General features: G+C 41.9%; 1 protein-coding gene across 1 annotated transcript in view; it reads right to left on the bottom strand.

Annotated features, from left to right (window-relative positions):
* Positions 1-15,533, bottom strand: part of Ostf1 (osteoclast stimulating factor 1) — a 70,140-nt gene that overhangs the window by 39,359 nt on the left and 15,248 nt on the right. Inside the window, exon 2 of the mRNA XM_008837563.3 lies at positions 2,234-2,280. Coding sequence (XP_008835785.1) covers positions 2,234-2,280 — 47 coding nt within the window. The remainder of the gene's footprint in view (positions 1-2,233; positions 2,281-15,533) is intronic.

Genomic DNA, 15,533 nt, shown 5'->3' with positions numbered 1-15,533 from the left:
TACCTGTTAGGCCCTTTTGTCCCCCTCCCTGCCCCCGGCATTCTTAAGTTGCTGAGTTGCTGTCCTAACCTAACCCCTCAGAATGTGATTGTATTTAGAGACAGGGTCTCAAAGGTATCATTAAGATAAAATGAGGTCTTTAAGGCAGACCCCAATCCAATCCAATTGGTGTCCTTAAGAGACTGGAACAAGGACACAGGGAGAAAGTAACTACTAAAGCCAGAGACAGGCCTCACAGGAACCAGCCATCTCATCTCCATCTGAGGGTTCTTCTGGCTTCCAGAATTCTAAGAAATTGTATTTTTATGGCTGAAGTCTCACGTCTGTGACACCACTGTGACAGCCCCAGCCATAAACACCCTACCCTACCCATGGCCTACCATTACCAACACAGGAGGATGCCACTGAAACCTCCTGCTGAGAACAGTACGCCAACTGGTCCTTTCTTTTCCAGAAGCAAGCTATCCCTGAAATTTTAGGAGAGCTCATGGAAACATGCACAGACCCTGGGCTGGCTATTAATCACTATGATTTGCTGATAATCACCAAGTGGTTGGTCTTAAATATGAACCTCATGTGAAGATTGTGGGTACTGAAACACAGTGAGTAGTATTACCACATTCAAGCAAGGAACTTCAGGTTCAAGAGATGAGAGACTGTGGTCTGCAGACAGGCCCTGGTCTTCTGACAATGAATGAGTACTCAGAGGACCTTGCTCTGAGGGGCCTCTGGTTCCAGAGACAGGAGGGTCCAGAGCAAACCCAGGTACAGTGGGAGCTCACTGGCTGCCTACAGAGAGAAGGCAGTAGCTTCCAGCATGTCAGAGGGACCAGTTAACAGGTTTCCCTTCCTGTTTTTTTTCCACTTGCCTCTGAACTGTCTGGACCCCCAGCTTCCTCATGAATCACTTCTCTATTAAAACCTTCCAGCCTCCCACATGGCTTTCTACACCTCAGTTAGGGGGATTCTTCTGGATTCTTCTAGCACTCCACTATTTAATCATTTCTGTACCCAGAACTTTCCAATTGCTTCCTCTTCCACCCATAGCAAAACCCAAATGAGATCCACAGGACCCCATATGATCTGCCCCCTACTTTCCCTCTCTGAATTAATTTATACCCCATCACCCTCCCTGATTCCTGATTCTGCAGGCCACACATTCTAGAGGCCAGCTGTTTCTAGAATCCCCAAAGCAATGCTTACATTTGCTGCTCCCTCACTGCCTTAAGGTATCTATCTATTCAGTCATGTTTACAAAAAAGCCATCTTAGACACTACTGATCTGCCTTCTACTAGCCTCTACCCCTGACCCTCTGTCCTAGTTTGCTAGAGTCACCTAAGAAGAATTCTCATTGAGGGATGGCCCAGATCAGATTGGCTTGTAGGCATGTCTTTATCATGATTGTAAACTGATGTAGGCAGGCCCGGACCACTGCGGGAAGCACCATTCCCTGGGCAGGTGGTCCTGGGCTGTACAGAAAAGCTGGCTAAGTGTGAGCAAGCAGTGTTCCTCCAAGGTTTCTGTTTCAGGCTCCTGATTGAGCTCCTGCCCTGGCTTCCCTCAAAGACGGAAGCATAAGTCAAACAAACCCTTTCCTCCCCGAAGTTGTTTTCGTTCAGTGTGTTTTAGCAAAGCAACAGAAAAGAAACTAGAACCTCCTGACCTTACTCCACAGTGCTCATCCACATAGTCACGTCATCTGTATGTCTCTCCTGACTGGAATGCAGGCTCCACGGGTCCTTCCTTTTGTCTGCTGCTACACTGTCCCCAAGGTCTGTACTAGTATGTGGTACAAAACAGGGGCACACTAAATAGCAGAAACTTTAACAATGGAAAGGGCACACAGAATGGATGTGAAAGGATTGCTTCCACAGGTTGGCAGGCGGTGTGAGGCCGAGAGCCAAAGGGAGAGTAAGGGCAGGTCAGTGATGAACAGGAAGCATGACTAACACTGGGTTCTCTGTATTCTATATGCAGACCACTTGGTGACCTAAAAATAGGTGTCACCATGCACATGGGGGGAAGCAGTGTGAGGAGTCCATGACCTTCAGACTCAAGCCATCAAATCAACCTGGGGTTAGCCTGCTCACTGGGGAAAGCAGTGAACTCTCATCTGGTGGGTTACCTACATGCATCCCAGAAAGCACAGACCAGTTAGGCCAGAGCAAGTATCTAGAATGAAGTCATCATAGGTTGCTGTGTCAGTTTTACAATTTAAAACTGAATACTTACAGTTCTGGGTTCAAAGGTATAGAGAGCTCTGAAGACTTTAACTTGCCCTAAAAGAAGAAAAAAAAAAAAAACAGGTCAATTCTTTCATTTTAATTAATTCTAGGGTAATATCCATTGTCTACTTTAGAAATCCCAAATTTAAGATATATGAAAAGAAATTCCTTTACACGAAGTGCCTCCTCCCTACAGGATGTATCTTTAAAATGTTTGCTAAGTGGATACAACAGTGAGCATATACTCTGAAGGCTGACTCTGCTCCTTCTAATGACAGGAGTTACAGAATCATCTGTACCTCATTCTGCACTAAGTGGGGTCAGTCGTTCTAATACAAACATTAAGTTTAAAACCATAAAGCTGAGCATCTCAACAACAAAAACTCTTAAAAGTTTTTGACATTCTAAATTTGCTTAAAATTCTTAAACCACCCCATTAGGATCTTTTATTTTCTAAAAGAAAACCAGCAGTATCAAAGTGGCACTACCAGGGCTGGAGAGATGGCCCAGCAGTTAAGAGCACTGGGTGCTTTTGCACAGGACCTGGGTTCAGTTCCCAGTACCCACATGTCAGCTAACAACATCTCTAACTCCAATCCAAGGGGTCTAACACCCTCCACGGGCACTGCATGACATGTGTGCACTTAAAATACGTAAAAGCAATATACTCGCACACATGAAGTAAAAATGGTAACTAACATATAGAAGTCTTTTAAAGGAGGCATTTTATATTAAAAAAAAAAAAAAGAATGGTGCTGTCAAGTAACCACATAACAGAAAAGCTGCGTTTGTGCTGGTCAAATGTACATCCCAAACACATGAAATGTGGCTATGAGACTGATTTTTAATATTACTTACATTTTGGGAGGTCTTTTTGAGACATGTAGACCAGGCTGGCCTCTACCTCACAGAGATTCTCCAGTCTCTGTCTCCCAAGTACTAGGATTAAAGATGTACACCACCATGCCCGGTTTATTTACTTTTAATTAAGTTAAACTGCCACACATAGCAAGTGGCTTGCATACGGAAAAATCCAAGTCTAGAGCTTAAGAAACTGTGAAATAATTTAATATCTATTAAGAGGGAACTACATAAGTCAATACTGATTCATTCATATGATAGAATCATTAAGAAAGGAATGCTTTGTAATAGCCAAGTTAGGAAATCAACATGTGTACATCAGTAGATGAATGGATAAAGAAAATGTAAGGGGCTAGAGAGATCAGTAAACATGAAAACCTGAGTTTGGATCCCCAGCATACATGTAAAAAATGCCAGTTGTGGTGGCATGTTTCTATAATCTAGTACTGGAGAGAAAAAGACAAGGCCAGTTCCCAGAGCTCACTGGCCTGTCAGCCTAGCCAAATCAGTAAAGTCCAGGTTCAATGACAGATTGTTGCAAAAAATAAAGTGGAGAGCAACAGGGAAAGACACTCAGCATTGACTTCTGGCCTCCACACACATGCACCTACATACACATGTGTACACACATACATACAACACACACTGACACTTTGAACAACAACATTCACATTCTACTTTCATTATTGTTGACACTCATTGCTCTGAACATATGTAACATTTATAACCCATGAAATTAGTAATCACATTTCATTTAGGGTAGGGGAAAAATCATTCTCTTTCCTTTAAACATCTTAACATGGAAGAGCAGCTCAGATGTTTTGTAACTTAATGTGTTTACCAGAAAACTTTTTTGGGGGGTGGAGGGGCAGGGTCAAGTGTGGTGGCTCACCTACAATTCCAGCATTCAGAGGCTAAGGCAGAATTGCCCTGAATATGAGACCATCCTGGGCTATACAGGGAGTCCAAACCAGCCTGAACTATAGCACAAAGCCTTGTATAAAAAACAAAAACAAACCAGGGGTTGAAGAGATGGCTCAGCAAGTAAGAGCACTGGCTATTCTTGCAAAAGGACCTGAGTTCAGCTCCCAGCACCCACATGGTGGCTAACAACCACTTGTAACTCCAGTTCCAAGGGATTCCAATGCCCTCTTCTGACCTCTGTGGGCATTGTAAGCACATGGTACACTACATACATGCAGGCAAACACACATACACATAAAATTTTTAAAAATTTTAAATAAAAAAAATTTAAGCAAACACCTGCAGAGATAGATCAGTTGGTAAAGTGCTTGCAAACAAGGCAAATGGTGCCTAAGGAAGGACACCTGAGGTTGACTTGTGGCTTCTCACACACACACACACACCCACACACACGGTGCCTAAGGAAGGACACCTGGGGTTGACTTTTGGCTTCACACACACACACACACACACACACACACACACACACACACACCCATCTGAATTCTCTTTGGTTCTCCCAAGAGGAGTTTCACAAACAGAAGCAAAAGGAAATTTTCTCTTTGTTTTTGTTGTTGGTTTGGTTTGGTGATTTGACCCATCCCTCACAACCCTTCCGAAGAAGGGAAGCATCAAAAGGAAGGAGGAGCTGCCAGGACAAACACTTCCTACTGAGGAGCCTATTCTCCCCCAAGAGGGAAGATTAGTTATCTTGATTACTTCACACTTTCCAACCAGAAATCACACAAGGAAGCAGTGTACTTGTAACCAATATCAATACTAATAGAACTTTTCAGTTTCTTGCAAAAAAAATGGTAATGGTGAAAGGTGTGGCCAATTTTGGAAACAAGATCAACTTACTGGGAACAAGTAAACTTCGATAAAATTAAAAAGAACCTGAAAATAAGCACAGGGTGTGTGAGAAAACTACCAATTTTTATAACCACAGTTTTTATATTTACATCTTGATTTATATAAACATAGTAAGAGCTTAGCCTAATACACAAACATTCTATTTTTAAAATGTATTAAATACTTTCCTATACATGATCTCATCCACTGCTTAATGCTGGAGACTGGCCTTCTGTGGATCCCTTCCACTCCATGTCATAAAAGTTCAGGGCCTTACTTCACTTCATTCTCAAAACTGAGTCAACTAGAAATCAAAGAATGTAACAGAAACATCCAAAAGATGAGAAATCATAAAACCAGGAGATTTTCCATAATTGCAGGAAGAACAGGCCTGAATATTCTGTCACAAGACCAACAATGATTATAACCCACTGATCCTTCTTACATACTAATTCAACTTTGAACAATGTTTAGTAGCTCTTCAGGCTTAGAGAAAGTGTCAAGGGGAAGAAACTGGAAGCTCTGTTTCTATGCTAACTTCCTGTCACAGGCCTAACAAACAGGAAACATAATATATCATCAAGAGCAGGCACTGATCAATTTCAAACTTATTTAAAGAAGGCAAATGCACAGAAGTCCACTGGCTCTGTTGTAGTGCAACACCTGCCTTTTCCCAGCTCTCTGCTGATCATTATCTCCCCCATGAAAGAACCTTCAGGGAACTGGTCTCTGAGATAATTGGCAACAGTAGCAAGAGTTTGCCCCCTCCAGTTTTCCAGTCCCACCCTTCCCTTCTCTTTCTCTAATCCCTCCCACTCTATAGAGAAGGGTGAGACCACAACCATCTTCCTCTGGAGGAAGGATGCCCTCAGACTTCAATAAAGGAAGGTGGTAGAAGGGTGAAAGTGGAGGGAGGGATCTAGGACAGGGTCCCCCTCCTACAGGCCAGGGAGTTGCTTCTTTTGTATTTATCTTTGCACCTCTGGAACCCAAAACAGCAGTTAGAGGACTCGTGGCTTGCAAAAGAGAGTGTATCTATGTATCTATCTTACTTTCTGTTGATGAAGGGGTGAAGGAGAAACTTCTAGGGTGCTATCAATGTTAACAAGGGACTGCTCACACTAAGGGATAGACATACAATAAACAGCAGCCAGAGGAACAGTATTCAAATGCTTGTATTCAATTGGCCTTCACTGACCTCCTTGAGAATTCTGGGGGTCTGGAGAGATGGCTCAGCAGAGCACTGACTGATCTTGCAGAGGACCCGGGTTCAATTCCCAGCACCCACATGGCGGCTATGAACAGTCCTTAACTCCAGTTCCAGGGGATTCCAAAGCACTCTTCTGACCTCTGCGGCATTGCACAACACGGGTGCACTCACATACATGCAGGCAACAGACTCATACACATAAAGTAAAAATAATAAATAAAATAAAAAGAATTCTGGAAAACAAGAGTTTATTCTAGAAGGGCTTCATTTAAACTGGCTACCATGATAATTATACTACTATTGTAGCTAAAATAAAATGCATGATTATGGGATAAATACTGTGCTATATGAAGGCTAAAGTTGATGGTCAACTTGATTGGATCTGGCATCATCTAAGAGACACACCTCAGGGCAGGTCTGTGAGTGTATTTCTGAGGATTAACTGAGCAGGGAAGACTCCCCCGGAGAGTGACCAGCACCTTCCAGTGTCCCTAGTATGAAGAGTTCACAGGAAAAATCTGTGCTGTTTCTTGCCTGACTTTTTGATGGTGAGTGTGTCTGTTCTTGTTTCTCCACTGCTGTGACAAAATTCTCTGACCAATACCAACTTGGGGAGGAAAGGGTTAATTTGGCTTAGATCTCCTGGGTCACAGTTCATCAGGGAGCCCAAGGTAGGAACTCAGGGCAGGAACCTGGAGGCAGGAGCTGAAGCACAGGCCATGCAGGAACACTGCTTACTGACTTGCTCCCCTGGCCCCTGCTCAGCCTGCTTTCTTATGCAACACAGGCCCACCTGCCCAGGGGTGGCACCACTCACAGTGGGCTGGGCCCTCCCACATCACCCAAAACTCCAAGAAAATACCCCACAGACATAGCCACAGGCCAGTCTAATGGAGGCGACTCCCCAACTGAGGCTTCTTCTACCCAGGTGTGTCAAGTTGACACTAAAACTATCAAGCACAGTGTCCATCCTGTTGTTGCTGCTGTCGTCCTCCCTAGACCATCAGAACCTACAGACAAGAGGACCAGCATCCCTCTGGGACAGGCCTTCACTAACAGACTGAGACTGCTGAGGCATCCAGCCTCTGGACTGAGCAGCTGCAGGTTCTCTGCCTCTGCAGCATGCAGACGGCCACTGTTGGCCACTGTATCATGTAAGACAATGTAATGAATCATATCTATATAATATTCATTCTACTGGTTCTGCTCCTCTAGAGAATACTAGTACGCACCCAGACAGACAATGGATACTGTTAGAAATAAAAAGAAATGAGTTAACAAGCCATGAAAAGATGGAGCAGACTGCAATGTATATTACTATGTAAAATTAATCTGAAAGGTTATATACTGTAGCAAATTCAACAATACAAGACACTGAAAGCGGGAAAAGTATAGAAACAGCACAAAGACCACAGGGAAGAAAAGGATAAACACATACAGCAAAGAGAATTTTTAGGGTAGGGAAATGATTGTGTTGTAATGTAATGATAGTTACATATACTGTGTATGTGTGTAAACTACAGAGTGCACAGGAACAAACCCTAAAGTAAACTATGGTTGATAACGATGTGCACTGCAGGTGGGGACTGCCAGCAGTGGGGAGGCTATGCATGGCACTGACCAGGGTCACACAGGAAATCTTTGCACCTTCTACTCAATTTTGCTTGGAACTTAAAAATTCTCTAAAAACAAGTTTGGGATTTCAGAGTTAATAAGATTTTCAGATTAGAGGTGTTCAACCACTGAAATGCTGAAATATAATAACACTTGTGGTCCCAAGCATAAAGAAAAGGAATGCTCAACCAGTAATTTAAAAGGCTGATAAAAACACAGAACAACTTGAATTCTCACAAAGCTAGTGGGAGTACAAAGAAGCACAGCCACTAGAGAAAACTGTTTAGCAGGAGCATTAATTCATTTTTCACAGGTCTTAGCATATCTTTGAGATTCTGAATTGCAGTTCTAGAACTGAACAGAAATACTTCTGGGAAGATAACAAAACTCAAAAGGCCTCACCTAGCTTGCAGCACAAACATGCTCCATGCAAAAATCAACCCCTCCTCACTATCTCACTCTCCCCAGGGCAAGGCGAGTTTCAGCATTTTAAAAATGCAGGTCATAAACCATTGGTAGACTGTGAAACTAAATGACTAACTTTAGAAAAGTAAGTAGGGCTATGCATGGTAGTACAGGCCTGACATCCCTCAGGAAGCTCAGGCAGGAGGATCAAGAGTTTGAGGCTAGCCTAGGCTACAAAATAATAACAAAAATTGGGGCTGAAGAGATGGCTCAGTGGTTAAGAGCACTGACTGCTCTTGCAGAGGACCTGGGTTCAATTCCCAGCACCCACATGGTGGCTACAAACCGTCCTTAACTCCAGTTCCAGTGGAATCCGAAGCCCTCTTCTGACCTCTGTGGCATTGCATGACATGGGTGCACTCACATACATGCAGGCAATACACTCATACACATAAAGCAAAATTTTTTTTAATTAAAAAAAAAATTGAACAGGTCAGAAAAGACCAACACATTCTATACTTAGTTGAAGTAATTAAAATTTTGTGAAATATTTGCTTGATTATGGATACCTGAATAGATGTTTTAGAATTTATTGAATATGTATTCTCGCATATTAGCGAAGGAGCTAAATGTTAAAATTAGAATGGGGTTGGAGAAAAGACTCAGGTTAAGAGCACTGGTTACTCTTGCAGAGGACCTGAGTTCGAGTCTTTGCACCCACATGGCAGCTAACAACCATCCATAACACAAGTTCCAGGGGATCCGACGCCCTCTTCTGATTTTTTATGTACATGTACTTACACACATTCAGGCAATACACTCATACACATAAAATACAAATAATAAATAAAAAATATACACAAAATAAAATTAGTATTTGGCAAAGCTAAGTGTCTTCTGTGTATAGAATGAACTGCTGGGATATAAGAAAAAATCTGAAACTTCAAACAATTAATTATATAATTATAACCTTATTAGATGTTCTAGCAGACCCATTTTAATTTGGGAGTATATACAATGTATAAATGTCTGTGTATGTTTCAATGTGTGTGGATACATGCATGTCTGTATGTGAGGGCAGGCATATATATGAGCAGCAGAGGACAGATAGCCTTGAGTGTAGGTGGCTCCTTCCACAAAGGATCTCCTGCGTTTCCACTGTGTACACCAGGCTAGCTGGTCCATGAGCTTCCTGGGATTCTTCCTTTTCCGCCTCCCACCTCTTCAGAAGAACACTAGGATTACATATTCGTTACATAATTAGCTTTTATGTATATTCTGGAACTTTAAACTCAAGTCCTCACGTTTGAGGGGCAAGTACTTTACCCACTGAGCATCTACCAATCTTACACCCATCTTCAAAGCTTGATTAAAAAAAAGCCGGGCGTGGTGGTGCACACCTTTAATCCCAGAACTTGAGAGGCAGAGGCAGGTGGATCTCTGTGAGTTCAAGGCCAGTCTGGTTTACATAGTGCATTCCAGGACAGCTGGGGCTACAAGGAGACCCTGTCTCAAAAAGAACCCCCCCGCAAAAAAAAAGCAGGAAGCATAATGCCTCGCACTATCAGTCCAGACAGCCTGACAAAGGTCAGAAATCTTGATGTGTGGGTCACGTATCTGGCCAGTAGGCCAAAGTGGAGAGGCAGGTTCTGAAAGGAATGTAATGCTAAGATGAACTTCTCGTGCCCCAATGCTCCTGAATCTGTTTTTATGGACTATGTCATAAGCAAACTATGTCTTACTGCAAGTCAAGGTCAACAGAGAGATAAACCCAAGAAGCCACTGCTCTAGGTTATCTGCTGTAGGACCTGCTAAGGAATAAGTAGTATTTCCTCAAGTTTTTAAAAAATTTTTTTTATTTCTTTTTATTTTATGTGTATGAGTTTATGCCTGCATGTAAGTAAGTGCACCCGTGTCATGAAATGCCCACGGAGGACAGAGAGGCTGTTGGATGGCCTGGAACTGGAGTTACAGACAGTTGTTAGCTGCCATGTGGGTGCTGGGAATTGAACCCGGGTCTTCTGCAAGAACAGTTGGTGTTCTTAACCACTGAGCCACCTCTCCAGCCCCTTTCCTCAAGTTTTGTAATTTCAAGATTCAGCTATATATTAAAAAGTGTGGTGGTACAATGTCTTTAATCCCAGCACTCAGGAGGAAGAGGTAGGCGAATCTCTGTTGAGTTCTAGACCAGGAAGGGTTACACAGTAAGACCCTGTCTAAAAAAAGAAGAAAGAGAAAAAGAGTGAATTGTAGGGGCTGGAGAGACGGCTCAGAGATTAAGAGCAAAGAACCAAAGTTCAGCACCCACATCAGCGACTTTCAACTACCTGTAACTCCAGCTCCAGGGGAATCTTCTGGTCTCCACGAGCACCTGCACTCACTTGTACATATCCCAACCCCCACAAGTACACACAGTTAAAAATCTAAATCCAAAAATAAAACAGCTGTAGAAAATATGAATTTAGTATATACATGCATTTTTCATGGAACAAAAAGCAGTATTAATCTTAATTCATACCTCATGGGTACAAAAAGAAAATAGGTGTTACTACCTTGAAATAGTCTCAGGGCAACTGAGAGTATTAACATGCTTTCTACAAGGGATATTTATTCTATGACCCATGCAAGATAAAACAGGATGTTCTCTGCTCAAAAAATGAAACAGGAGTCTAAGTGACTGTATCCAAGAGCCAAGGTCATCCTTTCTGTTCCTGAGGTGAAAGGAAACAGCTGTGCTCTGTGGGACCGGTACAGGCCTCCCTGGAGGTTTGTGGATGCCGACGCCTATAAATGAGAGATTAGCTCAGAACACACTTCTTGGCACGGATTTCTATTTGTGTCATTCCACAAAAGCCCACTGCTCTCAAAAATAAAGAGAGGCTATCATCTTTGAGAAGAAAATCAGTGTAATTTGAAGCACAGCAACATGGGTGTGAAAGAAACTGTAAGAAACATTTCTTCCAACATGTTCATATTCTTGCATTAATTAAAGAAAATTCAATCAGTTCCATTTACGTATCTAATAGAAAAGATCATGAACGTGACATGTTTTCTATGTTCCTTATTCCACTACTATCTCTTCTCTGCCTGCTGCCTCCTCTACCCAATTCAAAAAAGAAAAGGGGGGATAAGAGGGACTTAAAGAATTTGAAATGTCTTGATTTCAGCTGCAGTAATGGTAGGCTCTTTACAAACAGCAGCCAGTGCTTTCTGACAAGAGGGTTCTGTTTGTTAACAGTATGCCTTTCAAGTCCATCTTTTCATTTGCTTATACTCTGCAGGGCCTTTCAGCAAACTTGGTCATTTTACATCTTGATAGACCACACGTGCTGATTACTTTTATTTTTTTCTCCACTGTGTAACATAAAAATCCCAAAGAAGAGGGTTCAAACTTCCTAATGAGGGGCTAAAGAGATGGCTCAGTGGTTAAGAGCACTGGCTGCTCTTGCAGAGGACCTGGGTTCAATTCCCAGCACCCACATGGTAACTAACAAATGTCCTAACTCCAGTTCCAGGGGATCGGACACCCTCTTCTGACCTCCATGGGCAATGCACAAAATGGGTGCACTTCTATACACACAAGCAATACACTCGTACACATTTAAAAAAAAACCAAAAGAACACTTCCAGTTGACAAGCTGTTTGCTGACTATGCCTTGGCTGTCTAACAGAGAAAGGGACAGTCCCTAAAGACTCCGCTAGTCTCGGTACTCAAGACTACATGGACACAGGCCATCTTCTGCAAAAGGCAGAAGTCCAAGGACTGGTCCACAGACAGCAATGCCTAGCTTTATATGACCCATGACCTAAGAATGGCTTTACAGTTTTAAACAGTTCAGGAGAAAGTGAAAAAGAAGAACAGTACATCCTAATGCATAAAAATGATGTGAACTTACCAGCCCTGCAGGAGGACTTACTGCCACACAGCTGTTCATTTGCATACCTGGGGCTGCACGCTCACTACACTGCAATCCAGACTTTCTGCAGCCTACCAAGCCTGAAATAGTCAATATCTGCCTTTGTACAGAAAAGCCCATATCTGATGGTCCCCTTCCAAAAGTAACAAGTCAGACAAAAGGTGCATTATGGCAGAGAATGGTAGGTGCAGCCCAGATGTGCCCTACATAGACCCCAAATGTGACTGGGCTCAGCTTCCTCCTAGATGAAACCACTGGCTGGGCATTTAAATGACTCTCTTATATCCAAGATTAGAGACAAGAAACTCCCCAACACTAAAATCTTTTATGGAAAACTAAACGACCCTTCTAAACTCACATTTACCAAGGACCAGATACCACACAAAGCACTAACTTGCGGAGAGTCACTTAATCTTTGAAGTACTCCAAATTCTTTATTAACCCTAGTTATATATAGCTCAGGAAACTAAGGTTAGCAAGGTTAAGTCCCCAGTCCAGGCCCACGGAGACAGGCAGGGAAGAGGCTTCCCTGGGGCCATGGGTTCATGAGGCTTAGACTAGACCATTGAGGCCATGGTGAAGAATCCAAGCTCTCAGCCCTGTTCAGAGAACCCAGCTTTTAACATGAACGCTCAAGACCAAATATATTAATAGACATAAAATACCAGGCAGGGCTTCTGACATGTATGTGTTGGTAAATGTTAGCTATGACTGCTATACATTTGTATACTATTTTGGGCGTGCTTCCTGTATCTTTGTCCTCACTGACAGAACTATATCATTAAACTCCTAGTCCTAAGTATTAGGGAATTTATCATTTACCATATTCTGGGAAAAATAGCTCAATGTTTTTATTAAACAAACAGAACATCCAACATTACATGCTTTAATGACTATTAAAGAAGTAATGAAGGGGGCTGGAGAGATGGCTCAGTGGTTAAGAATACCAGCTACTTTTGCAGATGACCTGGATTTGATTCCCAGAATCTACATGGCAGCTAGTAACTGTCTGTAACTCCCGTTCCAGGGGATCTGACATCCTCTTCTGGTCTCCGAGGGCATAGCTCTACACAGGAAAAACACTCATATACAAAATAAAAATAAATACATCACAGCAAAGAATTAAATGAGTTTAAATTTGTCATTTTGGAAACATATTTAGGAGCACCAACATAGAATCAGTCACAGATAAAAGCAAATTTCTGAATGTGTAAATGTATATAATTCTAAGAATACAGATTACCTTTAAAATTTTATCAGCTTGGGGGCTGGAGAGATGGCTTAGCAGTTAAGAGCACTGACTGCTCTTTCAGAGGACCTGGGTTCAAGTCCCAGCACCCACATAGTGGCTATGGACCGCCCTTAACTCCACTTCCAGGGGAATCCAAAGCCCTTTCTTGACCTCTGCGGCATTGCATGACATGGGTGCACTCACATATATGTAGGCAATACACTTATATACAAAAAATAAAAAATAAATAAAATATTAAAAAATAATAAAAAATGTTACCAGGTTGATTAAAAATTAGTTTCTGAACTGGGTCTGGTGCTATGAGCCTGTAATCCAAGGTACATGGAAGGTTTAAGCAGGAGGATCACAAATTCCAGGCCAATGGGCTTACAGAATGAGTGCTGTGGTCAGCCTGGACAACTTAGTGAGATCTTGTCTCAAAATAAAAAGAAAAACAAGGGCAAGGGGTATTGATCAGTGGTAGAGCACCTGTCTAGCATGCGTAAGACCCTAGGACCAATCCCCAGTATGTTAAAAAAATTTTTTTTTAAAAAGTAGCTTTGGGAAACACACTTATGGTTTCCTATTATATAACAGACTGGTGATGTGCACACAATTAGCTATATGTGTAAAGCAAAATATGCATACAAGAAAAAACACAAGGAAACAACATGGTAACCATTTTTCTGGGTGGCATAATTATGAATCATGTGTATTTTCTTTATTTTATAAATTCTCTACAATGAGTAAGAATTCCAAGCAAATGTGTTCCCTCTTAATGCCCCACTGAAGGACAACTTAAGTTATTTGCACTGTGTTTATCATTATTTATTAATAGGAGTCCTCCTTTGTTCTCTTTTTCTCCTCAAATTGCCCTGAAAAAAAAAATGGTGGAGAGATAAGCACCTATAATGCCAAGAACACTCCTAAGAAACATCAATATGAACACAGTGAAGAGACCTTCCCAGCTAACACAGCTGGTGACAGGAGAGACACCTACTCCGATTTAGGATGCTATTATAGACTCATGCAAATCGAGGGGAGGAAAAGCCATCCCAGAACAAAGACCAATGAGAAGATACACAGGGCTAGCCACAGGAAGTGCAGTCTGGGGACAAGCAGACCAGCAAGCCTGAGGCAGAAAACTGTGAGGATCAGGCTGCATGGATGAAACATATGCTGGAGCACTCTCAAGATGGGGGGCGGGGGGCGAGAGGTGGCAGCACACCTGATCTTTAGCTGTTTTTATTATTATTTCCAGTGACTGAGTACAGTATATAAATTCTACACAATTAGAGAATATATACATAATCAATTCTCTCCAAGAAAGATAATTAAAGCATGTATTTACATATCTAAACCTGTATGTGTTCTCTCTCAAATGCTTTGAAAAGGCCTACAAAAAGGAAGAGTGTACATGAAGACCCAAAAAAACACACATACATACATTTTCATAAAACTAAAGATTTTATTAAGAAATACCTTACTGGGGCTTAGGAGCACTGACTGCTCTTTCAGGGGACTCAGGGTCCATTACCAGCAATTGTTAGCAGCTAACAATGACAAGGCAGCTAACAATGGTTGGTAACTCCAGTTCCAGGGGATCTGACACGCTGTTCTAACCTCCGTGGGCACTGCATGACACAAGTGCACTTATACACACGCAGGCAACACACTCACACACATAAAAATAGAAGTAATAACTACATGATTAGAAGCTTTTCACTACAGCTTTAACATATTCAGTAACACACTCCAGAGCAAGAGTACATCTCTTTCACAAGTGGGTGCAAGTTTCTAGGTTCACAGTTGAATTAATATAGTTATATATTATTGTGCTCAGTATAAGCCCTGTATGACATAGAATTGGATGAGCTTTTAACCTTTAAAAAAGATCTCCATTTCATTTTAGAATATATTGTTCCTTGCAGAAAGACTCATTGTTTTTATTACTAACACTGAGATGTTGGTGCATGCATCTCTAATCTGTACATATCTGTTTATTACTAGTCATAATCGGTTGCACTTGGGTCCTTGGCACCTATGTATGTCTATAAAGTCATCAGGTACATGTCAATCGTAATGTTTACCACCTCTACTAATTAGCATGATGTAAATTTCCATGCTTCCTCCTCAAATATAACACATTTTTTAAAATTTGCTGATTTGCGTGTGTGTGTGTGTGTGTGTGTGTGTGTGTGTGTGTGTGTCACACAGAACATTCCAAACAATATTATTCAGCTCTACACCCATT

Source organism: Nannospalax galili, unplaced genomic scaffold (genome assembly GCF_000622305.1).
Source record: "Nannospalax galili isolate Female #2095 unplaced genomic scaffold, S.galili_v1.0 scaffold858, whole genome shotgun sequence".
Taxonomy (NCBI): domain Eukaryota; kingdom Metazoa; phylum Chordata; class Mammalia; order Rodentia; family Spalacidae; genus Nannospalax; species Nannospalax galili.
Note: the sequence above shows the minus strand (reverse complement) of the source record. Positions and strands in the feature narration are given on the sequence as shown.